Source organism: Lynx canadensis, chromosome A1, assembly GCF_007474595.2.
Source record: "Lynx canadensis isolate LIC74 chromosome A1, mLynCan4.pri.v2, whole genome shotgun sequence".
Classification (NCBI taxonomy): Eukaryota; Metazoa; Chordata; class Mammalia; order Carnivora; family Felidae; genus Lynx; species Lynx canadensis.
Window position 1 is genome coordinate 8385506 of NC_044303.2, and position 27958 is coordinate 8413463.

General features: G+C 45.7%; 1 protein-coding gene across 4 annotated transcripts in view; it reads left to right on the forward strand.

The window, feature by feature from the left end:
• Positions 1 to 27958, forward strand: part of MTUS2 (microtubule associated scaffold protein 2) — a 570271-nt gene that overhangs the window by 176099 nt on the left and 366214 nt on the right. For all 4 annotated transcript variants that reach the window (XM_030308514.1, XM_030308551.1, XM_032593161.1 and 1 more), the window contains one exon: positions 20954 to 23401. In XM_030308514.1, the coding sequence (XP_030164374.1) occupies positions 21197 to 23401 (2205 nt within the window). In that variant the 5' untranslated portion in view covers positions 20954 to 21196. The remainder of the gene's footprint in view (positions 1 to 20953; positions 23402 to 27958) is intronic.

Here is a 27958-nt window from a genome sequence, read left to right on the forward strand (position 1 = left end):
CAAAATTAACCTAGTAACCTAGTACGCAGTACTCATCCGGGTGCTTCCATGTGCTGTTGAGACTCTGCTAAGCACAGAATGTGGTCTCTAGAAACGTGCACATGGAGATCATGTGGGAAAGGAGCGGTATTATGTCATCTGTTCTTTCAAAATGAAACTATTTCTGTGTCCTGGCAGATGGCCCGTAGTACCAGTTCTTGGATTATCTGATAACAGCCAATTATTTTATTTTATTTTTTAGAAATGTTTCTATTTTTGAGAGAGAGAGGGAGGGAGGGGCGGAGAGAGAGACGGAGATGGAGTCTGAAGCAGGCTTCAGGCTCTGAACCCGTTAGCACAGAGCCCGACGTGATCACGCGAGAACCCGCGAGATCACGAGCCGAGCCAAAGTCGGACACTCAGCCGACTGAGCCACCCTCGCGCGTGCCCGACGTGATCACAGAGCCCGTTAGCACAGAGCCCGACGTGATCACGCGAGAACCCGCGAGATCACGAGCCGAGCCAAAGTCGGACACTCAGCCGACTGAGCCACCCTCGCGCGTGCCCGACGTGATCACAGAGCCCGTTAGCACAGAGCCCGACGTGATCACGCGAGAACCCGCGAGATCACGAGCCGAGCCAAAGTCGGACACTCAGCCGACTGAGCCACCCACGCGCGTGCCCCCTATGGCCAATTATTTTCAAGAGCAGCTCCTGCATAGGGGACACTTTCACCAGGGCCTTTCTATACAGGGAGTGAGTCTCTGGAACGGAGACTGAGTGTTCATTCTGTGTTACGGGCTGTGCAAGTTCTAGAGCGGGGAGCAGAGGGTAGGTGGAGGTGGGAGCGCAGCTCTAGATCTGGCTTCTAGAATCAGCAGAGAGAGGAGAGAGCAAGGGGAACGGGGAGGCCGTGCGGAGCTGCTGCAGAAGTTAGGTGGGAACCGGGCTCTCGGCCAGGTGCTGATAGGAACAAGAGGGAGCAAACAGCACCAAAACTTGTTCTCGTACCTGTTCTGTTGCCCCGTCAACCGTGTAGCCGTGAGGCTGGACGTACTTCTTTAATGCAGGGCAGCATTTCCATCATTTGTCTCATACCCACCACACATGCTACACGTCTTACTTCTAGCCGCCCAAGAACCTGCTACTACAAGCTGCTATTTTCGGCCGCCTTCAAATGCCGATGAGGAAACAGGCTGAGTGAGATTGGTGAGTGATAACATGGCCAGGGGATGGCAGAAGCCACTCAAAGCGCAGGGTTCCTGTCTGCAGGGGACCTTATTCCTTATTCCGGAGGACCTGAGTTACTTGTGTGATGCTCGCATGGCATTCTGACGCTAGGCAAATATTTATTCTCTTTCTAAGGAATGACACAGGGGGACTGTGTCTTCTAGGTAGCATGATGTATTCTGATAGAACATGCTGGAAATTCAGAGACATTCTGCGTTGCCATTCCACAGGCAGCTGGAAAATCTTAAAATTTGATTCAGATATATCAAAATCTATGGCTCTCTTCCAAAACTGTGACTTCCTCATTCAAGCTGAGCGTTCCCTCCAAACCCTCCTGTTGAGCTCAGGGGCAGAAGGAATGCCGTCTCCATTCACCTGCTCAGGTCACTGGGGACTCTGGGGTCTGCTCTTCTCTGAACAAACCAGAACTAGGAGTGTTTTTCGTCCTGCTGACTCAGCTTCAGTGTCAGCTGTCTTGTCGTTCCAGGAAGAACAGCCAATCTGTTGGTTTCCGGGCATCCAATAGAGCGATCGTCTTAGATCCCTTAATTTTAAATTTAGATTAAAACTGAAAAGTCACTCTGTGGATTTTTTTGGTGAGTGTATAACTTTAGTCCTTTATTAAAATGATCTAAATCTTCACACTCTGCTTCAGTTTTCTTTAAATATTCCATAAGGAAATGGTGGTTTTCATCTTTGTAACTTCTTTTATCATGATAAAAAGCTTATAACAAGAAACTGTGGTCCTCTGCCCACCTTCTCTATTTCAAAACTTACTCCACAGAGGCAACAGATTTCGGATAATTTGGGGATTTCTTCTGATCACCAGCCCCACAGCTGTCCTAATATGCTGTACTCCCGTGTCTTTTTTTGGGTGTCATCCATTGGTTTCTCCTCAAAGCAGTGGGGAGTTCAGCTCTCCTACTACAGACTCCCATGTTTTCCCTTTCCCCAGCCTTCCAAAATTTGGGTAAGTAACACTGTTTCCATGATTACATGTAATTCACTGATGATCCCATTGGTGTACTATGATGATTCGTTTATTTTTTCATGTAACTTTTTCCTCTCTAAGAGGGTTAATACCTGTGACATGGGGGCATTGCCTGTTGCCATCCAACAATGACTTCCTCTTCCTCCTTGCTGGCTGGAGCCTGATTTTGTTCTGATGTCCACCCCTTTGCACTTAACTCAGTCCTTTCAATGCCAAGCCAGTCACCATGGCCCAGTTCCCCCGCCCTGCAAGGGGTAGCCTGTAGGGGTTGTTTCTGGGGAAGGTTTCTTTGTTCTTAGGCAAACAAAGAAGAAATGGCCTCTCCTATCAGTTGGAGAAAAGAGTTCCAAGAACCTGCAGAACGCTTACTAAACACAAATATCCAAATGCCACAGGGCCACTGCATTTTTCTCGATCGCTCTGCCTCCCACACCTGAGCTGGTTTATCTCTGGGCCTGGCACCCTTGTCTTCCTAGGGCTTTCTTTTGGTCCTTTTGTCCTGGATCCCCTCTATTCTTCACTTGTATATTCATTTTTCAAAAACATATCCTTTAGAGGTTTGGGAAATTATCTATTTGAATTATTGTGTGTTTGAAAATGAATTTATTCTGTACTCACACTTCAGTTGATAGTTTAGCAGGATATAGAATTCTAAGTAAAATCATTATTGCTTGGACTGTTAACATGGCTCCCCTGACTTTAAGTATTTATTATTACTGTTTAGAAATCTGTTTCCAGAATGACTCCTTTTATCTGTGATCTAGTTTATCTCTCTGAAACTTCTCTTTATTCGTGGGGCGCTAAAATTGCATGATGCTATGCCTTGCAATATGGAGTTTTTATTTTCTAGGCTGTTGGTGGGTCTTTCTAAACTTGTGTTCTTCGGTGCTGAGAATTTTCTTGTTCTGTTTCTTTGGTAATTTTCTCCTTGTGTTTTTTGTATTCTTCACTTTTTCCATCTTTCTGCAATTCTGTTAGAATTTAGAGCTTCCACACTGTGCACTAATTATTCTATCTTGGTTAGTTTTTCCTTTCTGGGTTCTAGTTTCAGAGAGATTGCCTAGATTTTATCTTTATTTTTTTAATTTTTTTAAATTTTTTTTTGATTTTTTTAAATATATGAAATTTATTGTCAAATTGGTTTCCATACAACACCCAGTGCTCATCCCAAAAGATGCCCTCTTCAATACCCATCACCCACCCTCCCCTCCCTCCTACCCCCCATCAGCCCTCAGTTTGTTCTCAGTTTTTAAGAGTCTCTTATGCTTTGGCTCTCTCCCACTCTAGCCTCTCTCTTTTTTTTTCCTTCCCCTCCCCCAGTGCTACTGCTGGGTCATAGGGTAGGTCTATTTTTAATTTTTTGTGGAACCTCCACACTGTTTTCCAGAGCGGCTGCACCAGTTTGCATTCCCACCAACAGTGTAAAAGGGTTCCTGTTTCTCCACATCCTCTCCAGCATTTATTGTCTCCTGATTTGTTCATTTTGGCCACTCTGACTGGCATGAGGTGATATCTGAGTGTGGTTTTGATTTGTATTTCCCTGATGAGGAGTGACGTTGAGCATCTTTTCATGTGCCTGTTGGCCATCCGGATGTCTTCTTTAGAGAAGTGTCCATGTTTTCTGCCCATTTCTTCACTGGATACTTGTTTTTCGGGTGTGGAGTTTGGTGAACTCTTTTTAGATTTTGGATACTAGCCCTTTGTCCGATATGTCATTTGCAAATATGTTTTCCCATTCCGTTGGTTGCCTTTTAGTTTTGTTGATTGTTTCCTTTGCTGTGCAGAAGCTTTTTATCTTCATGAGGTCCCAATAGTTCATTTTTGCTTTTAATTCCTTTGCCTTTGGGGATGTGTCAAGTAAGAAATTGCTGTGGCTGAGGTCAGAGAGGTCTTTTCTTGTTTTCTCCTCTAGGGTTTTGATGGTTTCCTTAGATTTTATCTTTAAAGCCTTCTATCGATTTTTACATTTTAATGATCATATTTTTAATTTCTCTGAGCTCTTATGTATTTTCTGACTGTCCCTTTCTTGTTTTATGGACCCTCCTATCTCTGAGGGAATGAATTAGAATTTTGAGATGTTTTCTTCTGTTTTCCACCCACTGAATGGATAAACAAATTGTGGTACAGTCATACAGTGGACTACCACTTGCGAATAAAAAGGAGCAAACTACTGATATATGTAATAATACAGATAGATCTAGAATGCAACATGCATTCTGTATGAATATTAACAATATTAACATAATCACAACAAATCGCATTAATAAAATAATGTAGTAATGATGTTGTTATCTACACTCATCTGTATTAAAAGAAGCAAGACTTCAAAGGCTGCATGCTTTATAACTACATTTGTGTAAGATTTTGGAAAAAAAAAAACTGCAGGGATGGAGAATAGACCAGTGTTGGTGGGGGAGGGGCTGAATCCAAGGGAGTGACACGAGAGGCTTTTGAGGTGATGCACGTGTTGTATATTTTGCTTGTGTTGGTGGTTACTCCGTGCACCTGTCAAAACTCATAAGTGCGTGCCAACAAGTGTATTTTATTTATGTAAATCAAAACAAATTTCTAAAAGGTGTTCTTCCATTTTCGGCATTTTTTTATTAAAATTTTTTTTAATGTTTATTTATATTTGAGGCACAGAGAGACAGAGCATGAACAGGGGAGGGGCAGAGAGAGAGGGAGACACAGAATCTGAAGCGGGCTCCAGGCTCCGAGCCGTCAGCCCAGAGCCCGATGTGGGGCTCGAACTCACGGACCTGAGATCATGACCTGAGCCGAAGTCGGACGCTTAACCGACTGAGCCACCCAGGAGCCCCATTTTCGGCATTTTTTAATGCCTTGTCTTTTTTTATCATAAGCTTTCTTATATATTTGGTAGTTCTTAACTGCTCATTCACATTTGGGAATGAGATCGGAATCTGGAGCCATGCGTTATGTGTTGTGTTCCTTTTGCTGCAGCTGGCGTGTTGAGAGCAGAAAATAGAGAATTTGTATTAATTTTCCACTATTACTTTATTCTTTTCTCATTAATCAGAGGACCTGTCGTTCGGGGGTACCTCTGTCCCTCCCTCCTTCCTGACACGTTCTCAGGCTCTAGCCCTCGGCCTCCTTGGGCTAATGCTACTCTAACTTCCTTTCCTTGGGGTTGGGCACGCTCTCATGAGTCCTGTGCCCAGCCTGTCTGTGTGGTCGGGAAGCTGCTGGGGAGAGGTTTTCTTGTGATTTGCTCGCTGCTGCACGACTCCTATTGAGGTCAGAGAGTGCTCCTGTGAAGAGCAATGTCAAACAGATTTCTGGTTTTCTCCTCCCCCCAGAGCTGTCTTCACACTTTAATTGGGAAGGGCCCTTACGAGTAAAGCTGGAACAAATTTCCCTGGTGGGGAGGAGGGTAGTCCATGCGTAAATGTGCGAGTCCCAGAAATTGGATGGAAGGCAGTCCGGCTTGCTCCTGCAGGAGAGCTGCCCAGGTCAGAGGAGAAGTACCCAGGGATACGGTATCAGGAGCCTTATTGGAAGCTGTCAAGGAGGGGAAATTAACACATTGTCAGGACCATACGTCAGGGAGGGGAAATTAACACATTGCTCTTTTTCTTTTTCCCCCATGCTGCACAGATCATACATGTGAGAGGATGTGATTGTGGATCAATAACCAACTTCTTGGCAGTTTTATTTGAAAAATGAGCATGAGACTCACAGCCTTTCTTTCAGAGTCTTTGATTAAAATAGATTCGGGGGTATCTTGTGTTATTTAACAGTGAAGTTCTAAACTGTGACTTTAGATCTTTAAAGCATGCCCATTAAAAGCCCTGCTCACTCAAGTCTGTGCTTTCTGGGAATGTTTGATTTCTGTTGCTTACGAAATGTGTCTGTTTTGATAAGCAAGATGCACGCAGCCTGTGCCCTATCCCGGAAATGCTGGCAAGCCAGTTTTCCACCCTGGGATTATAGGCTGGGCGCTATTCAAATACATACCGACATGTTACTCTTGAAGGAAGCCATCTCGAATTTTGGGGGGAATATAAGATTTTTTTTTTAACTATTCAAGCTCTGGTAGAGTGAGGCTTCCTACAAGTTAACTAAAGCGATATTATTCCTTTATCTCAATTGTATAGAAACACGACTCATTCTCCCTGGCATAGATCATCTGTTTCTCTTGCACGTTTCTAGGGCACATTGGTTCCAAACCAAGTGCTGTGTTCTTTCCTTTTCTGTTTATCGTCATTTCTTTATCTGTCCCTTAAAGATAAAGACATTCCAAGCATGGTGTTCCAAAATGCCTAGTTCATTACATGCTATAATTAATGACAATACAGAGACTTCCAGCAAGAAGCCCTGGGACATGAGCTTTGTACCTTTTCGTTGAGTTGCTGGTTTCTGCAGTCACCATGCAGTAGATTTTACTGCTTTCTGGTTGTTTGCAAACTTCCTCTGCTTGGGCTGCATCGTGCTGTTAAATGTTCATCTTCATCGTGCTAGCTGTCTCGTTCATTTGACAGAAGGCAGGTTGTCTGCTTGTGATGAGAGAAAAAAAGAAATGCACCTTCCCGAAAGAGAACGAGCTGAAAGAGCCCCATTTTGAGTGACCCGGTACAGGCGTGTGAGCTGGAGGCGATTCTCGCTTTATCCCTGATGACGTTACGAAGAGTTCCTGCTTCCCTTCAGGTAGCAGAGAATCCCGAGGTTTACAGCCTGCAGTCCTGCAGATAAATGAAGGTCATGTGCCCTCCCTGTTGTGAGTGCTGATGTCCATTCTCGGGGCCTAACACACAGCAGAGAGTCAGGGATGTATAGATCAAGTGTGCCTACCGCGTTGAAATGAACCCACTGGGAGAAGCTGGGTCGAGTGGGACCTAGCAGAGGAGTTTGAGGACGTGTCTGTACTGTCCTCTCTGCTTCCATGAAGTCACCCCCGTACCCTCCCCAGGAATCGGCCTCCTGGCCCACCTGCTCGGGTAGATTTAAGGATTCCCCTAGAACTGTTTGACCCATTATCCACATTATAGAAGTGGTTTGGGCCCTAAGACCAGTGGTAGGAAAGAAAGGAGGGAGTGGGTTTGTGGAGAATACTCACATAAGGCATTTGTGGTTAGAAACAAAGCAGGAAATACTTAATGAATATCAGTGTTATCTCAATACTTGGGCAGGTAGATAAGAAGAGTGCTCTGGGAGTGGGGCCTCAGTTGCCTTTAGGTGCCGGGCAGGTAGCATAGGGAGTGAAGCAACCAGGTGTGAGTTAAAAGGCCGAATAGCCACTGGAGAAGGAGAAAGTGCCTGCCTTGCAAACATACACTTGAACTCCACTTTTAAGACACCGCTGCCTTCTCCTCCAACAAGACCATAACAGAAACCTTGTCTGACTCAGCCCCTGGGAGGCCACGTGAAATGCCTACATATATTTTCTTTTTCATAGATCGAAAAGTATTTGATTTCATCGAGATTTGAAGTCCTTGTCTCTCTCTCTCTTTAGCCTCTTATTAATAAATACAAGCACAGAAAAATGTTGTTGGAAGACTTTGGATCTTATCTGGTATTTTGTAGATGGAATATTAGTCTTTAACGTATCAGCCTTTCTCAGTGGTCTCAAAGAATGGCAGAGAATTTATCACCAGCTCTTGACAAATTCAGTTGTTCTTGCTGCCTTTTGAAAATGCCAGGCTTTTTCTTCCTTCACCAGATCAGATAACTCCCAGTTTTTCTGGTAAGCAGATGTGAAATCCATAGATAGTACCCATGCCTCATTTCAGCTATTATTTTGTCCCCTTTCATCACGAAATCCTTTTTTTTGGAGCAAGCAGCGTTGGACAGATTTGAGTTTCACAGAGGCTTTTTTTCTTACCTCTTCGCCACTGGGGGAAATACAGGTAAAGAGACAGCGAGGAAGTGGGTCACTGGGGGAAGAAAGGGAGACGTGTGACCCCAGCCTCACCTACAGATCCAATACCCAGGCCTCGAATGCCACAATAAGTCTGGTGTATGTATGTCTGGTACACGGCGGTGGTCTTTGGAAAACTATCTACCCACACGGACACACAGACAGACGCACCCCTACCCACAAACACGGACACACAGACAGATGCACCCCTACCCACAAACACAGACACACAGACAGATGCACCCCTACACACAACGCAGGGGCACAAATTCATGCGTTGCAAGAAGGGGCAAAGATCTAATTTGCCCCAGCCCCTCCGATGTAATTTCTGCTTCCTTCTTGTCATTACGTGGTACTTAGAATTTCTCCTTAACTGCATGTTCTATCACACCCTGCCTTGCTGTTGTTACCACAGTTACTAGATGTCTGCACGTTATATCCCCTTCCCCTCAGGAGATCGCGGTTTCCCTAAAGATTTTTCTTTTAAAAAAAAAAGACTTTCCTTTAAAAAAAAATTTTTTTTAATGATTATTTATTTTTGAGAGAGGGAGAGACAGAGCATGAGCAGGGGAGGGTCAGAGAGAGAGGGAGACACAGAATCTGAAACAGGCTCCGGGCTCTGAGCCGTCAGCACAGAGCCCGACGTGGGGCTCGAACCCGTGAACCGTGAGATCATGACCTGAGCTGAAGTCGGATGCTTAACCGACTGAGCCACCCAGGCGCCCCCAGACTTTTCTTTTACTCATCTTTTAATTGTTCCTGTACTGTGTTTTATATCAGCTGATGCTCAGTCAGTTGGGTCTGTCTCAGAGCCCTTTGAGTCCTGTCCCCACGTAACCTTTTTTTCTCTCATCTTCCTAACATGCGAGGCTGTCTGGGGGAGTCCACGGTCTGCGGAAGGGGCCAAGTGCTAGTCTTGGCATGGGCGCCCGGCCCCCATGTGGCTGTGACAGGTCTCAGCTGGCGGACTCGGCCCGAGTCTCCCTGGGCTTCATCCTCCTCGTGTAAAACGAGAGGCTTGACATAATTCATGTCTCTGTTCCTTTCCATCTCAAATACCCAGTGACATTCTGTGACGGATGTATGCTCAGCAAGGCATTGCCCAGAGAGCCAAGTAAGTTAGGAGAGATTCCGTGTGCTACTGTATTAATTCAACAATATTTAGTGAGTGCCTGAAGTTGTTGGACACCGTTCCGCTCACTGGGGATCGATGGTGAGCAGGGCGGATGCGACCCTTGCTTATCCTCACGGAGCTCGTGTCCTTTTGGAAGAGGAAGACAATGAACAAATAAACAGGGAGAATAATGAAAGAAGGCTGGGGGAGAAGCACAGACTGTGGCCGGGGAAAGACGATGCACCTCAAGGAAAGTCTGTCTGGGGAGGGCATGTTCAAGATGACCCCTGATATGTAGGATGGGTCCATCCGTGTGAAGAGCCAGGCATGGAGTGTGCAAGCAGTGAAGGACAATGCGGAGTCAGTGGGCAGGCTGCTAGGGGAGGAGGGGGTGAGGGGAGATTTCACAGGGCCACACGGGTCCCAGCAAGGAGGCCATGGGAGGGTTTGTGGCCATGAAGTGACCGTTAACATGCCATGATGCCACTCTAGATGCCTTGTGAAGGGGAAATGGCTCATTAGAGAAGCAAGATTGGAAGCCAGGAGATCTGGGAGGAGACTTATAAGTGGCTTACGTGGGAGATGATATGAAAGCGGGCGGGCTGGTGATGCCCTTGGGAAGCCCATCCGATAGCCCTCCCCGGTGGGTGGGGTGTGAGTTAAAAGGGCCAAGGAAGCTCTTAGTTTCAGCTTTGGTGGTGAGGTAGATGACAGAACCAATAATCCAAAAAGGGGAGCCTTGGGAGAGCTGGGATGGGTGTTGCGAGGCGGGCCGTGGCCAAGAGGTCTCCTGTCTGGCCCTCGTTCTCTGGAACAGGTCCTTAAACACAATTATCTCATTCTCTCTCGATATCACCTGCATTCTGGAAATAGCTTGTCTCCCATGTCTACCGTTAAAAATATTTTCGCCTCAGAGACACACAGTGTGAGAGAAGAAATGCAGATGGCCAAACAGCGTATGAAATGTAACTTGACTAGAGGTAAAGTAACAAAATAATAAGGCTTTTTACACCCTATCAAGTTTAAAAGCTGACGATTCCACTGAAGCTTGGCATGGTGGCTTAAGAGCCCGCCTGGGGGTTCAGAGTCCAGCCCTTTGCACTTAGGCTCAGAAGTTATTTCACTTCTCTCTGCCTCACTGTGTAAAACACAGCGATAATATCTAGCCCTGGGATTGTTATGGATTAAGTGCAACAAAACACTGAAAACAGCACCTGGTAAGAGAAAGTGTCATTTAGGCATTGAAAATAAATTCCTAGGGTTGAGCGAACTGTATTCAGTTAAAAAATGCTTTTGAGTTCCTACCACAGGCCAGCTACTGTTCTAGGCTCTAGAATAGAGTGGCGAACAGAGGAGGAGGTGCCTGCCCTCCCAGAACTTATATGGGATGCGGAAAGGCAGGTAATAAATGGGTACAAGGATCAGATAACCTTGGGTGGTGAGAAGTGTGTTCTAAGCAGAGTGACCATATGTACAGTTCATGCTTGGTGTCATGGCATTCTGTCTGGTTTAGCGTTTTGGAACTCCCCAGAGTGGCCCAGTTTCATGCAAACACGGGTACGTGAATGTTCTGGTATCTTTCTTTATAGTTGCCCAAACCTGGAAATACCTCAGTGTCCCTCAACTGGAAGACAGCTACATAAACTGTGGTTCGTAGCACAGAGCCTTATTTAGCCATAAAAGGGAACAACTACGGATAGACCCAACACCGTGATGAATCTCGGATGCACGGTGCCGAAAGAAGCTGGATACAAAGGCTTCACACCGTGTAGTTACATTTAATTGACATTCTGGAAAAGGCAAAACCTAGGAACAGAGACCGGATTATTGGTTGGCAGGGACTAGGGATCAGGGAATGGTTGATTTACAAAACGGCTTGGGGCAGTTTTTGGAGTTCATGGAAGTGTTCGTTTTGTTTGACTGTGCTGGTGGTGGTCATAGGACAGCATACGTTTGCCAAATTTGCAGAACTGCACAGAGAAAAGAGTGAATTTTGCTGCATACTTAGACTCTGATTTAAAAAATTGGAAAAAATTCCTAAGCAAGAAAAAAATGTCCCTATTTGGTTTTTTCTGATTAAATATAATTTATTGTCCAGCTGGTTTCCATACAACACCCAGTGCTCATCCCAACAGGTGCCCTCCTCCATGCCCATCACCCACTTTCCCCTCTCCCCACCCCCCGTCAACCCTCAGTTTGTTTTCAGTACTCAAGAGTCTCTTACGGTTTGCCCCCCTCCCTCTCTGTAACTTTTTCCCCCCCTTCCCCTCCCCCATGGTCTTCTGTTAAGTATTATGCTGAATGAAGTAAGTCAGGCAGAGAAAGACAGATACCCTATGTTTGCACTCATCTGTGGATCCTGAGAAACTTAGCAGAAACTTAAAAGTGTCCCTATTTGAATGGTAAATGATCCGGTCGTTCTAGTTACAAAGTTTCAAGAGAGAGGAGACCGCGCAAGAAATAGGGAGATAGAATGAAGCCGGAGACTTTTTTCTTGAGAGCAATACGTATTCGTGTAACGAACGGGCATCCTTTATGTGCCAGGCCCCGGCATATAGTCTAAGCACAGGACGTGCACCTGTAAACAAAACCAAACCTCCCACAGAGCCCAGAGTTGCGTATGAACGTGCAAACACGTCCACCTGTTTACACAGTGGTTCTGCCTTTAGGAATAGATACTAAGGAAATAAGAGGTCCAGTAAAGATAAGCATTCAGCAGTTTTCTGTGAAAAATTATTTGAAAAGGCAAAATCAGAACAACTTAAAATCTAAACAGTAGGAGAATAGATGGGTAAATTATGGTAAAAAATGACCATTTAAAAAAATGATAGGCTATTTATTACATGTATTTATGTGAGGAGGCGCCCATGACATGCAAAGTGAAAAATTGGAGTTATGGAACTCATTCTCTAAGTGTAAAAAAAAAAAAAATCTGGGATACTCAACTCTGTTCTTGGGGGGAGAGTAAGGGACTTTGGTATATTTACCTTTTTTTTATATTCAAGATCCATTTTTTAAATGATTGGCTATGTCAGTATTTCCATTTTGGAAAAAAAAATCATTCAAGACAAAAACAAAAGAAAGTGGGGTGCCTGGGTGGCTCAGTCGGTTAAATGTCCGACTTTGGCTCAGGTCATGATCTCACAGTTTCTGAGTTCGAGCACCACGCCAGGCTCTGTGCTGACAGCTCAGAGCCTGGAGCCTGCTTCGGATTCTATGTCTCCTTCTCTCTCTTTGCCCTTCCCCTGCTCGTGCTCTGTCTTTCTCTCTCTCTTTCAAAAGTAAATAAACATTAAAAAAGTAACTATTTAGCATAATATGCATGAAATGAACACCCTATATTTTCTGGGTGAAATTCTGCCCTGGAAGGGAGGGATGCATTTTTTAAAGGGAAGTGCTTTTTTGTTGGGAGATGTAAGTGAAGCTCATTGCAGACAAACATGCAGCATTTTTACTGGAGACACTTTAGACATCAACCTAATGTTTTTCATAGGTGTAACCTGTGAAAAGTCAACTTGCCTCTTTTCTTGGCTCTGTGAAGGGGCACATGGCAGCATTCCATTTATGTATATATATTGTTCGTCATTCTTTTTACCAGAGTAAAATAAAGCTAAAATAGCTTCTGCTACCTAAAACATATATATGTGTATATTCCTTCTGAGCACTGTCCTGTTTCTATATTGGAATAAAATGTGATGTACAACTCATGTCAGGCACATCGATAAGGAGAGTAAAGCGGGCTCCAGAGAGCTGTTATATTTCTACACGATTTTGCAGCTTTCACAGAGTTCAGCACCACAGATAGCTACAGCATCCCCAATATTTACCGTTCCTCACCCAGCAATACCACTCGTAACCATACTGTAGTGAAACGACTTGAAACATTCATTGGGTCTGCAGTGCCTCAAGTGTTAGGATACCTGTGCTTGTACCTGTTGCAAATAAACATAGCGTTAGAAAAGAGGACCAAGAACGTGGCTATTCTGTTGCAGAAAATACGGAGGAATGATTACCATGGAACTTCCTAAAGCAGATGGATACAGCGACTTTTACGTAAATATTTGCAAGTAACTTCATATAAAATTATCTTCTTAAATGTGGTGGAACATGATAGACCCCAAATATATGGTCCGTAAAAATGTCAACTAAAATGTGAAATTTGGGATGTTGACTTTTTTGCATCACTCTTATATTTACAGTATTTGCAACATTATTATAGATTATATTTTGGGCTCGTATCTTACACACTTGTCTGTATGCTAAAGTTGCAAAGGATAATTTATCGCATGGTAGGAGTTGCAGCTGGAACTTCTTCGGCAGATACATTTTATTAAGTTGGATGGAATTGCATTTATATTCAAAGGCACGGTGCTTGAGCATTTATATGAAAATTCACATACTGGCAAAGCATTCCACAGCAGACCTGGCAGCTAAGGAAGGCTGTGGAATATTGTTTTTCAATCTTTTAAAACCCAGTGCTCTTTTTAATAACATAAAAATCCCCCCAAACTTCATTTATTTTTGAATTAAATATTATAGCAAGTATAAATCAAATCATGACGATCAGAATGTACTTTTTTTTTTTTCTTACATCATCTCTGTTGAATATTCTGGTACAACCCTCCTGGAGTGAGGCTGCCTAATCAGCTGGGAAGGGTGGCTTTAGAATGTCCATGTTAAAAGACTAAAAAGAAAAAAATAGAGCCTGTGCTGTACTGAAAGTGATGTAAACATTGGCCATTTTGAGCTCAAGTTGAAAGGAGATTGCTTCATCACAAGTGCCTACTGCATGTAAAGTCCTGTCTCAGACCCTGCATGAGAAACAGAAGTGTCTGAGCTGTTAGACTCCAACCTAGTGAGCTTATAGTTTAATAAAGAGGAGTTGTGGGAGCGGGGATGGGCTAAATGGGTAGGGGGCATTAAAAGAGTCTACTCCTGAAATCATTGTTGCACTGTATGCTAACCAATTTGGATGTAACTTAAAAAAATTAAATAAATAAGTCAGTATAGCCAGAAAAAAAAGAAAGAAGACACACATGCCAGTATAATAAAAATAAGACATAGATGACCGTAATCAAAAGGTACACTTAGCTATAATAAAGTAGGATATACATAACTATAATTTAAAAAGCATAGGGCTCCTGGGTGGCTCAGTTGGTTAAGTGTCTGACTCTTGATTTCAGCTCAGGTCATGATCTCGTGGTTCGTGAGATCGAGCCCCATGTCGGGCTCTACTCTGACAGTGCAGGGCCTGCTTGGGTTCTCTCTCTCCCTGTCTCTCTCTGCCCCTCACCTGCTAATGCTCACTCCCTCTCTCTCAAAATAAATAAATAAACTTAAAAAATAAAAAAACAAAAGCCATGGTTTAATAGTGCTAAAAGGAAACATCTGGGGATTCAAGGCATAGAGAGACAATATCTAGCCCCTTCTCCACCTTTTCGGGAGGGAAGAGGGGAGAAAATTTAGCAAAGTCTTCACGGAGGAGGTGGCCTTTGAGTTCAGAAGGTGAAGCTGTTGGGTAGCAGGGGCAATTTTAAACAGAAGAGTGAGGGGGATTGAGAAGTCTGGAAGCACATGCAGGCTCAGCATTCATCAGACCGTGAATGTCAGGCTGAGACGTTTGGCTTTCCCCTGTCATTCAGCCAGGTTAGTTCACGATTGTCATAGTAGTGGGTGGCACAGACATGGTCGGTCGACTGGGGGCTTCTCTTTATCTGAGAATGCCTTTCATGCCGTACTGGACAGAACAAACATGGTACTGAGAAATTGATGTGCAAGATGAATGAAGAGATTGTATTCGAGCATGTAGATGTTATCAGTCCACTTAATGACTCAGAAATGTGTATGCGTTCAACTGAAGGAGTTCTACATGAGAAGGTCCCATCATCAGAGACGGTGAGTTGGGGAGAGCTGAAGCGGTGCCTCATTGGTAAAGACGGGCAAAAACATTTTGTCTGTTGGCAAGGAGATGATGTGGTCCTCAAACTACATGCTAGTGAACCCGATGCTGAGCCCATGTTGAATTTTAAAAAGCGTTGGTGATGGATAAATTATGAATACTGAGAAAAATGAACAGTGGTCCTTGGGAGAATTTTGGGTAGTGTGTAGACCAGACCAAGGGAGACAGTTTCATTTTCTTTCTTTACTTTGATTTTCTCTCATCCTCTGTTGGAAGAGAGGCAGTATTATAATTATCTCAGCAACACATCCAACAGAAGTTTCTCCTCTTACAATGTTCTCATGGACCACGTGGGGACACGTGCAGTAGCTGCAGGGCCCAGAGGGTGGAGGGGTGCCTACGTGAATGTGCCCATGGAGTGTTGATCAGCAGATGAGAACCTGCTGCTTTGCCTCCTACCCTGTTTCGCTGACAAAACAGCGAAATGATAATAAGGAAGGCACACTTACCTCTGCAAAGATGGTACGGAAACAGAATGGATTGCAAATATTTTGGATGAAAAATTAAGGATGGGCCCAAAAAGTTTTAAACAGCATAGAACAACGGACTTCAATGGACAATGGACAGCTGAGCAATGGACAACAGTGGACCAACAAGATGAAGCTCCACAGGTGCATTTTTATGGTCCTACCCATGGATGCTACAAGCCAGTTACAGATTTCTAGGATTGAGTCCCTGTCGTTTAGGAGTGACTCGTATAGGACTTTGGCATTTTATTTGATGATGTGGAATCAACAGGGTTATTCATGTATCCATGGAGAGGCCACTCTTTTAGATCGTGTGGTTAGAGGTGTAACCAAGTGAATGCAAGTCTTGCTTTCACAGGACCCCGAATGATGCACCCAGAGCTAGAGTATTTTGTGCAGTTGTTTGCTGTTCAGGAGGGACTATAGGCTGCCTGGGGTATGGGCTTAGATGGTGGGAGTTTCTTAAACCTGCGCCAACAATTGGGAGAATCTGAGTTCTTTCACAAAGAGAATAGGTTTGGATGAGAAAGGGGGCATAATAGCTCTTCGGAGAGACCTGAAGTGTTGTTCCCGGTGGAAGAAGGATTGCCTTGTATTGCTCTAAAGAGGCAGATCTCCACTCCGGGCCAGTTTGACAGTGGCCTTGCCTGGAGGGCTGGTAGGCTGCCAAGAAAGCTGGTGGATCTCCTGACACGGGCGTTTTCACCTTAGCACCAGGGGTGATCCCTTGGAAGACTATTACGCATCAGAGAGACTAGGAACCTATAAAATCATTAAATTCCTTTTGGACCCAGGAGTTAATTAATGGATTTTTTTCCCCAGATAAAATCTCATTGACCTCTCAGGTCATCATTCATAACTTTCTATAGTAACATGTGAAGTACATGAAAATTGCATGCCTCACTCTGGGAAAATGGACCTCACGTGGGGGCGGTTAGCACGGTTGGTCGACATATTTTTGTTTCTTGTTTAATCGTACAATCCTGTATTAGGAGTCTGAATTTGTATGATCATGTTTCATATTGGGGAAAACACGTTTATCTTAGTTGGATGCCTTGGATTGAAGTCCAGATCCAGAAAAAGACAAAAACAAAAACTTTTGCTCATGTTGACCCTGTGATTGACTTGTGGCCATGTGATGCAGCTCTAGGGGGGAGATGTAGAGCCTTGGCAAGAAGAGAAAGAGGAAACATTACCTCCTGTACGACATTTTGCCTTCTAGAACTGAAGGGGCTTTTTTCTTCTTCTTTTGAAATGTTTGTTTGTTTGTTTGTTTGTTTGTTTGTTTTGAGAGGGAGGGAGCACGAGGAAGGGGCAGAGAGAGAGAGGGAGAGAGAGAAAATCCCAGGCTGGCTCCATCTCAAGAACCATGACATCATGACCTGAGCCCAAATCAAGAGGCAAACGCCTAACCGACTGAGCCACCCAGGCGCCCCTGAAGAAGGTTCTTAAATGCTTTCCTCTTGTTATGTGAGCCTTCTCTCCTTTTTTTGGTTTCTGGTTTTGCTTCTCTATTCTTGGTCTTATGATAGTATCGTTTCCTTTTATTCTTTCTTTGGGATCTATACCACTTCACCGAAAGGCAGCTTTTCCTTGTGAAGCTTCCACTTTCTGCACAGATTTTACTTCCTGTCTCTGTTTCTTCTCTGCCAGTTCTTGGCTGTGTGACCTTGGGAATGTTGCCCTCTCTGTGCTTTCATCGCCTTCCTCGGAGAGCAGAGAGAAAGCAAGGGGATGTTAAGATCTGTCTCCGGAGGCCATCACAAGTATTAAATAGCTTAACTTGAATTAAAGCTAAAGATTAAACAAAATGAGTTATAATTTAAAAGTTAAGTTAAATTTTATGACTATGAATTTGTGCTAAGAATAATACTTGGCCCGTAGAAAGTCCTAGCTTTCCATTCCCTTACCAGTGAGTGACCTTTATTGCTTACTGAGAAAGAAAAAGATATGTATTATGTAATTCTTTAAAAATTAAAATACAGCTTTTTTCTAGCAAGACACTGATTTGACACCTACCTGTTTGTCACTCTCTAACGATCACGTGTGGATTGCTGTGTATGACCCTCTGGATTTGTGCGTCATTGGTGAGAATAATTCGTTTCTTTCTTTCTCCCGGCCTCGACAGTTCAAACCAGAGGGCTCTTGGCTTCATGCTCATAATTCTGTCCACAGAGAATTAGAGGCACTCACTTTCTGTGGATGGCCCATATTTGTGGGATTTCTTGCTCTCCTTGGCTTTCTGGGACGCCTGCTTTCTGACCCAGAGAGCACAGTGTTCTTTTAAACTGCTGTCTTACTGATTTGTCTACATGCTTTTTGTATCTGTGCCCAGAGGATATGTGTGTCTTCAAGGAAAACGTGTTTTAACTCGCATAAAGAAATAAAGATGAATTCACTGAGAATCCCCTCGGTGTCAGGGATCAGAGTGTGAGCATCTTGGTGAGGCCTGAGGGCTCTCTTGGGGTGAAGCTGGACCCGGGGCACCAGTGGCTTACTGAAGACAGGCCTGGAAGGAGGCAAAGAGGGAGAAGAGGAACGTGGGAGATAGGGACGGAGGCAGGGGAGGGTGGGGTGGGGAGAGGAAGGCCGTGAGCACCAATGGGAAGAACAGAAGGGCAGATGCCAGGGAACGAGAGTGCCCACACACGTACGGGTGTGTGTATTTGGGCAGGATTAGTTGGAAGGAATGGCAAGACCTAGACCAGGGTGTTAATGTGTCTTGGGGTGAGGGAGAAGGGACAAATAAAACACACAAAACCCCCAGCTTCCAGGAAATGATCTCATTTATGTAAAAAATACGTGCGACTGTAATAGATGCGAAAGAAACCAAAGAGAGTTTTATCACCTGAGGTTTTCGGGATGCCAGTGGCAGGTAGCCAAGTGAAAAGTTAGGAGGGGATGGGGCACCTGGGTGACTCAGTCGGTTAAGCGGCCAACTTCAGTTCAGGTCATGATCTCATGGCTCGTGAGTTCAAGCCCCGCATCGGGCTCTGTGCTGACAGCTCGGAGCCTGGGAGCCTGCTTCCGATTCTGTGCCTCCCTCTCTCTCTGCCCCTCCCCTGCTCATCCTCTCTCTCTCTCTCTCAAAAAATAAATAATTAAAAAAATTTTGTTTTAAAGTTCGGAGGGGAGGGGGCTGGGCTGGAGAGGAACGTGGAAGTAGCCGTGTGTTACTGGTGATGGTTCTCAGGTGTTCATCCTGTCATCGTGCTGTGTAGCATCCATCCGAATGTATGTATGTGTGTATATACACACGAATATATCTGTACGTATGCATGTGCACATAATCTTTTGAACAGATGAGATTACAGAGTAAAGAGTAACGAAGGGAGACGGGGGGTTGCCTTGTAACCTACTTCAGCAGAAACGTAACAACGGCTTCCCAGGAAAATGTGTACATGTGTACTTGTATGGATGAGGAGGAAGGTGTAGAAGGCTGTTAACTTTGAATCCCCACGGGGGATTGGGGATGGAGCAGAACCTTGTTCCTTTGAAACGCTGCCACCCCCTGCCCCCCATGCCTAATAAAATGCACTCCCAGCAGTGGATAAACCAATGTTAACGTTGAAATGAGTGGTTTACTGATGATCTGTGAATCTCCCTAATAGAAATTGAAACACTGTATTAGACTTTAAGCTCTTTGAGGGCAGAAATAGCATCACAGAGAAGATCTTCATCATTCATTCATTTATTCATTCATGTTACAAATACATGTTAAGTGCCTAATGCATATGCTAGGTATTGAACAATATTTTCTTCAGTGTCTGGCACATTTGAAGAGTTTTGTTTTTTTTTAAGTAAAAGTACAGGATGTTGTGAAAGGTCATCATAGAAGGACCTAATCTGTTTTAGTGGGTGAGGAAGGCTTCCCGGGGGAAGAGGTATTTATGCTGCAAACTGAAGATGACAAAGGAGTTGGGTAATGCTGGGAGAAGAACCCATGTTCTGTGTAGATGGTAGGCTTTGTGCCAAGGCCCCGAAGCAGGGAAGGAGGTGCACGGTAATGTGGAGGATGAGGACAGTGTGCCTGCAGCCTGGAGAGTAAGAGGATGAGTGGTGGGGGTGAGGCTGGAAAGGTGCGTAGGGACTGGATCACGCAGGCCCTGAAGGCTGGGGTAGAATTTCCTCCAACTTCTTATTTTGGAAATTTTCAAACCTATAGAACAGTTACGGGTGTTGTAGAGTGGATCACCTAGATTTTCAAATTATTATCATTTGGCACAGTTCTGTTTTCTCTCTCTTTTTCAGTCTCTCTCTCTCTCTCTCTCTCTCTCTCACACACACACACACACACACACACACACACACACTTTGCTGAACCATTGGAGAGTAAGTTACCACGTGTCATGTCAAAAAGCATATCATGTTTAAAAGCTTGGATCTTCCAAGAAAAAAGACTGTCTCAGATATACTCACCATACTGTTATACACCTAGGAAAGTTAACATTGACAAAATACCTTGACCCGATATACAACCCATTTTAAATGTCTAATTGCCCAAATAACGTCACTCACTCACTATTTTTTTAGAATCCGAGATCTGGCCAAGGTTCATGCGTTGTATGTAGATATCCGTTGGCATTTGGGGGGCAGGTTTAGGCCAGTTACTTTGTCAACTGTCCGCCAATTTAAACGTGCCTGATTATTTCCTCGTGGTTAACTTCAGGTTGAATATTTATAGCGAGAATACGATCTAAGTGACAAGGCACTGAGAACTGCCTAACACCAGGAACACGTGGTATGAGTTTCCATTATTGGTGTTAAACGTGGTCACTTGGTTAAGGTGGTGTCCACCAGATATCTCCATTGTAAAGATAAAGATTTCCTTTTGTAAGAAATAGAGTAATCTGGAGACTGGTACCTTTAGATTCTGTGAATGAATATCCTGGTCCCCAATAATCTTTCACCTGATATTGTTGGCAACCGTTGGGGGTCCCACACCCAAGATAATGAATTATAATTCCAAAACGGCGATTTTTCTAACTGTATGATTTTTCTTATATGTCTGGGTATTACTCCGTGAAGACAAGCTTTCCCTTCTCTTCCAGCCTTTAAATCGTCATCCGTATGAACCTGTGGATTTTTAAAATTTGAATTTAAGATTTAACGTATTTCATAATCCCTGTCTAACATTAATCATTTTTATGTTTTACTTTCCCCCGATTTGGCCAGCAGGCACCTATCAGAAAGGCTTTTGAGAAATTTATGGGCTGAGTGAGTGAATGAATTAATAATATGAACGTGATGAATAAAGCTGTATTTTCCATGCCTTTTTCTCCCGAGACTCTCTGTTTGTCGATGCCAATAACATGGTTTTATTTTTACTTCTCTCTAGGTCTCACGGACTAATTGGCCCTCATTCAGCAGGAACCTAACAGATAAGTCATCCTGCTGTATGTCAAGACGATGCTTGGTTTTAAAACCGCTCTGAAAATGGTTCAGGTAGTATTGCAACGTGACATTGTCGGGAGGCAGCAAGCAGCTTGAGAATTCCCCACGAAACAAATAGCAGCTCGGAGGAAGCACCTTTCCATTAAGTAGGACTGCATGGCCAGCCGCCCCCACTGAAGGGCTGAAAATGAGTGTCCCGGTGGCTCCGAAGAAATCGTGTTACGCTCCGTTGCGGGACAACAGAAATGGAGTGAAAAATAATAACGAGAGTATCCTAAGTCTGGGAGATACAAATGCCAATCAGATCATGTTGGAGGTCCGTTCCTCTCATGATGGGTCTGGGACAGGTGACCCGACAGATGAAATTAGAAACGCGAATTCAAGGGAGCCAGAGAACAGCACCCGCTTCAGTAAGGAATTCCACCAACTTCAGGGCTTTGGGCAGGGACTGCAGGCTGGCCCCACCGGCCTGAAAGATTTTAAATTTTCTTCCACCGTTCACGGAGGACCGGACGAAGAGCACACGACGGAGAGAGGCACAGATACCCTCCAGACCCCTTGGAGTATTCAGGGAGCAAGTCTGTCAAGTTGGAGGCATGTCCTGGCTGAGGCCGGTCCAGAGGTTTCGGCTAAAAGGGACGCTGACCCGCCCCGGCAGGCTCCTAAGGAGAAGTTGGCAAAGACCCTTGACAACGAGGAATTGAGAAGGCATTCTCTGGAAAGGGCTGGAAGCGCTGCTGTTGTCGTGGATGTGCCCCCGAGGGAGCACGGTGGGAGCCTCAGCGGGCAGAGTCCGCAGCCCACACCGCTGGACTCCCCCGAGGCCCCGCGGCCTGAGCCCAGTGGTGGGGACGGGCCGCAGACGATGTCCACGGCCCCCTCTCTAGCGGCGGCCTGTCTTCCGGCTGACTGTACCTCAGAGGGAAAGAGTGTGCGTCATCCTAAACCATCTACCTCAGCAGCCAAGGGGACCACCCCCTCGGAGACCCAGATGGGGCGTGCACCGAGAGTTAGCGACGAGAGCACATCACGTTCTGCCCCCGCAGAGCCCGGTCCCCATTCGGCTTCAGCCCCGAAGGGAATCCCGAGGAAGCCAGAAGCACAGTTGGGTCAGGGAAAGGGAGAGCCCCAGCCGGAGCCGAAGGTCGTCCACCCCAAGGCCGTGCAGGAATTGAAGTCGACCCCGGCGGAGCGTGTGGGGCGCTCGAAGGACGGGGCTGTGTGGTCCCTGGAACGGAAGGGGCCTGGTGGGAAAGCACAGCAGGAAACTGCCCCCGGTGGCGCACCTAGCCCGTCGCCTAACGGGCCCCAGCCCGCCGGGGCGGGAAGAGGCAGGAGCGAGCAGGACACGAGAGCGGGCGGCCTACCTGAGGACGGTGGTCTTCAGCCCCCGCTCGCCCGGGGCCTTGCTTCCTCGGCAGCCGCTGATGAGCAGCCCGCAGGCCAAGTTTCAGCAGGTGCAGCCAGGAAGCCCGGCGAAATGGCATCCGGTGCCGTTTCGTCGGGAGACGGCCAGGTACCTCTTATCCTTTACGATCCACCTGACAGGAGGCCCTCAGAGGTCAGTGAGGCGAGAGCGCCGGGCGGCGGGCACGCGGACGGTGCTGCGGCTCGTCTTTCGGATCCTTCTGTTGGAGAGAGCAACGCCGGGGTCCCCGAGCCCCTTGACCCTCAAGGCAACGGCTCCGAAGGAGGGGCCAGCAAAGAGGTCACGGCAGCTGTTGCAGGAAATAGGAACCTTCTGGAAAGTACAGCTGAGACTGAAAGCGCCCCCGGGGGAGCGGGCGCCCTTCGCGGCGCCCCGGCACCCCTCCGTCCAGAGACGACCGCGAATGTGACCCACCAGCCCACACCAGCTAGTAGCAGCAGCTTTCAGGACTTGGGCGCGTCGGGTGCGGGTGCGAGGCCCCCCTCGGCCGCCGTCCCCCCCGCCGATGGCGCACGGTTGTCGAACCCCCCCCCAAAAGTGCCTGACAAGAGCACCTGCCCCAGCGGGGTCCCCGAGCCTGTCCTCCCACCTTCTGAAGACACCCCTCCCTCACAGGATGGCATGGAGAACCACCAGGTTGAAAAGGCGGAAGAAAGGACAGAACCCGAGCCCATCGTTCTGCCCAAGCCCAAGCACGTGAGGCCCAAGATCATCACCTACATCAGGAGGAGTCCTCAGGCCCTCGGCCAGGTGGACACTTCGCTGGTGCCAGTGGGGCTTCCCTACGCCCCGCCCACGTGTCCCATGCCTCTTCCCAAAGAGAAGGCAGCAGGTGGTGACTTGTACGAGAAATTCAAGCCAGACTTGCAGAAGCCACGGGTCTTCAGTTCCGGGTTGATGGTGTCTGGGATCAAGCCCCCAGGACACCATTTCAGTCAGATGAGTGAGAAGTTTCTGCAGGAGGTAAGAGACTGTCACCGCGACCCGATCTGTAAGTTGAACATCACAAAGTTTGTTATGGATTTCCAGTGTGAATTGTAAGAATAGAATATCCTCTCTTAGCAAATGGCAGATTTCGATGGATGTATTTGTACAGAAATGGAGGTCTTTATCTAGAGGAGCGTGTAGACAAATGGGCATTTTTAACTGGAAGAATTTGATGATATGATGAGATGTAGCTAATCTGAGGAGGCTTATTTAAATTCCCACTCTGCATAATATATGTGAGGTTAGGTAAGTATGCATTTAAATTGGCTTCCCTGTTTAAATAAGTGAGCATGAGTGTTTTATAAGCCAGATCAATGGGGCAAAAATCCAAAATAAATATATCGTTCACACTGGCCTGGCTTCATCCTCTCAGGAGGGATATTTTCCTTATGAGAGAATCTCATGTTCACGCATATGAAAAACACAGCGACTAGCAAAGAACGCATTAGGCATGGGCTCTTTATTTTGAAGTAAGATAACAATTACAACTAACGTTTAGTTGAGCACCTACTATGTCTTAAGCCCACACAACACAATATTTCATCTTTACCAATCTTCACGGATCCTTATAGTGATTTTCTGAAGGTTGGGATTACAGTTTTTATCACTGTGTAGATGAAGAAACAGATCCGGAGGGGTTTGAATAACTCAGTTCAAGGCACAGAACAAGGACAGTGCTAAGATGCTCGCCTACACCCTCCCGGGTTCTTCACTGTGCTGCCGTTTTCACTTCTGGGTGCTATGGTGAGTTGTCCTCCCAGAGCTCAGAAAGTGGATTTGTCTCCCGAAGTAATTTCAGGCCAGAGTGATCAGTTAAAAGGAGATCACTCCTCTCCCTGACGCCCTTCAAGTCTTCCCGGTCCACTCAGAACACAGGATAGTGTGTGTAGGATGGCTCAGCTTTTAGGAAGTACTCAGTCTGGATCCATAACCTACCCGATCTCCTCTCCCTCCTCTGCTCACCCCCTCTCCCTCTGCTGTCTCAGGGCCTTTGCACCTCTCTCTTCTTGGCGTGTTCTTCTCCCCGATATCTGAATGGCTCTCTCCTTTACTTTCCGTCTCCGTCCAAATGTCATTTCGTTGGAGAGATGCCTCGCTTTCCCTGAGACCGCTTTCTCTGATTTATTTTTTCTTAGTGCTTATCTCCATTTGGTATACATACTCTTTTGTTTTTGCCTCACCAACTAGAATGTAAAATCCACAAGAGCAGGGACTTTTTCTATTTTTGTTCCCTACTGGGTTCCCAGAGTTTGCAACAGTGCTGACATAGATATTTGATCAGAAAACGCTGAATGATAGCTGGATTATGAACTCCTACGTATTGGATCCAGACAAAAGTCAACCAAAGCTTCTTAGAGACAGAAAGGCGAAGTCCAGGCTTGGACCTTAGGTTGATGGAACATTTTGACGTATTTCCAGGATGTACTGATCACAGCAGACGTTGTCAGCTCTGGCACAGCAAAGCGGGTGAATCGATTCTAAGCAGCAAGGCTTGACCAAGGTTAGCCCTGACCAGGTGCCCCAGAAAGCCGACCATTTGTCCTGCCCCTGGGGCAGGCTGTTTGCTTCACATCACACAGCTTGCTCACTGTCTCTAACTCTGGGCCCGCCAGAGTGGCTTCCCAATTCCCTTCTCTGCAGAGAGAATACTGACCTGAGAGGTCAGGGGTCCATTCTTTTTGGTAGGGGCTCATTTCACTGTGCAGGGCTTCATGCTGTCCTGTTTTAAGTGGGCCTCTCAAATGGAGGCCTGCAGGGAGAGAACATTCTGGCCAGAGGACGCTAAGAGCCTGGCCCTGGGCGGTGGCATTTCAGTACCAGTTAACAGGTTGCCGCTTCGGTCTCCTACATCAGTCTCTGGGCTGGTTAATGAGTCTTGCTCAAAGTTCTGAAATCTTATCTACCTGGGCCTCCCAGGCTCAGGACGAGGCTCTGACCTTGGGCTCTTTGCGGACACGTGGATGCTCCTCGTGAGGACCTTGAAAGGCAGCCCTCTGACCCTCCCTGGGGGCTGTGGGCACCAAAGCTGAATAACCAAAGACCCTTCTTCTCATCGAATCACTGCAGAAGTAACCAGCCTGTGCAAGATGGCGCCCTTAAAGCTGGCATGGCAGAGTAGCTGTTTGACAAGCGCACCCTAGGAGACTGTGATGAGAGAGCGCTAACCCTTAGGTGGCTTCTCTGTGGCCCCTGGGCTGACTTCCCTGGTCAGCCAGCATGTTGGGGTCACCTTTACCTTTTCTATAAGTTGTATCAACCCATCCACTTAAGTTCTTCATTTGAACCATTTCTTCAATTAAGTAAATTTTTTGGAGGGGGGAGCTCCAAAAAAAAAAAGATCCCCTGGATTTTTCTCTGAAAAACATGTTCATGAGAGAAACTTTATTTGTAGACGTAGGCAAACATCCTGTTACTGTCTGCAGTTCTTTCTCCGTGAGCCTTGTTAATTTTGGTTTCGTGTATTTCTTTTCTGTATCGCTTCTGCTACTTCCATAAAATATAAATAATTTCTAAGTCACATGCATGTTTTTCCCCCAAATATTTTTTCTATTCTTAATCCTCTAGAAGCCACCCTGAGTCTCAAGGAAATGGGATAGTACGGGTGTTTGTGTGGTGTTAGTAATTTGAGGGGTTTGGAGAGACCTCACTGGTAGGGGGACAGCAATGCCCCCGTGCACCACCAGCCACTCTGTCTGGGGACTGTCTCCTGCTATAATCAGAGTGTCTTAGGCCCTTTCTTCAGGCTGTAAGACAGAGCAGAGGAGCCTCGGGTGCTGCACTGGGCTAATTTCTGCCGTAATCTTCTTTGCATCAATAGGCTGGCCCTTGGCCTTTGCTCCTAGAGCTGGGACCTGATGTCAGTGTCACCAGTGGGTGCAACCCAGCAGGCCCCCCTCCTGTGTCCAGGCTTGGTGCAGGGAGGCCCCCAAGCCACCTCCCCGGCCCTGTGTCCCACCTTGCCACAGGATGGCCTCAGCCAGTCTCCAGGGAAAGGACACATTTCTGACCAATTGCAATGGAACAATTTTTCAGTTGTAGAAGCCATATATCTTTTTCCCCCCTCAAGATTTTATTTACATTTAAGTTAGTTAACATATAGTGTACTATTGATTTCAAGAGTAGAATTCAGTGATTCATCACTTACATACAATACCCAGTGCTCATCACAACAGGTGCCCTCCTTAGTGCCGTTACCCATTTAGCGCATCCCCGCACCCAACACCCCTCCAGCACCCTGTTTGTTCTCTGTATGTAAGAGTCTCTTATGGTTTGCCTCCCTCTCTGCCTTTGTCTTATTTTTCCTTCCCTTCCCATACGTTCATCTGCTTTGTGTCTTAAATTCCACATATGAGTGAAATCATATGGTATCTGTCTCTGACTTATTTCGCTTAGCATAATATATTCTAGTTCCATGCACGTTGTTGCAAATGGCAAACTTTCATTCTTTTTGGTGGCTGAGTTATATTCCATTATATATATACACCACATCTTCTTTATCCATTCATCAGTCGATGGACATTTGGGCTCTTTCCATAACTAGCTATTGTCAATAGCACTGCTATAAACATTGGGGTGCATGTGCCCTTTCGAATCAGAATTTTTGTATCCTTGAATAAATACCCAGTAGCGCAATTGCTGGGTCGTAGGGTAGTTCTGTTTTTAATTTTGTGAGGAACCTCCACACCATTCTCCAGAGCGGCTGCACCAGTTTGCATTCCCACCAACAGTGCAAGAGGGTTCCCGTTTCTCTGCATCCTCGCCAACATCTGTTGTTTCCTGACTTGTTAATTTTAGCCATTCTGACGGGTATAAGATGGCATCTCATTGTGGTGTTTATTTGTGCTTCCCTGATGATGAATGATGTTGAGCATCTTTTCATGTATCTGTTGGCCATTTGTATGTCGTCTTTGGAAAATGTCTGTTCATGTTGTCTGCCCTTTCTTAGTGGGATTGTTTACCTTTTGGGTGTTGAGTTTGAGAAGTTCTTTATAAATGTTGGATACTAACCCTTTATCAGATATGTCATTTGCAACTATCTTTCCCATTCCATAGGCTGCCTGTTAGTTTTGTTGGTTGCGTCTTTTGTCATGCAGAAGCTTTTTATCTTGATGAGGTTCCAGTAGTTCATTTCTGCCTTTGCTTCCCTTGCCTCCGGAGACATGTCTGGTAAGAACTTGCTATGGCCAAGGTCAAAGAGGTTGCTGCCTGTTTCCTCCTCTAGGATATTGATGGCTTCCCATCTCACATTTAGATCTTTCATCCATTTTGAGTTTATTTTTGTGTATGGTGTAAGATGTTCCATTGATCTGTGTGTCTGTGTGTGTGTGTGTGTGTGTGTGTGTGTGTGTGTGCCAGTACCATACTGTCCTGATGATTGCAGCTTTGTAATATGACTTGAAGTCCAGAATTACGATGCCTCCCACTTTGCTTTTCTTTTTCAACGTTATTTTGGCTACTCAAGGTCTTTTCTGGTGCCATACAAATTTTAGAATCATGTATCTTTTTAATAAAATGAGAAAGTGTTTACAGTAC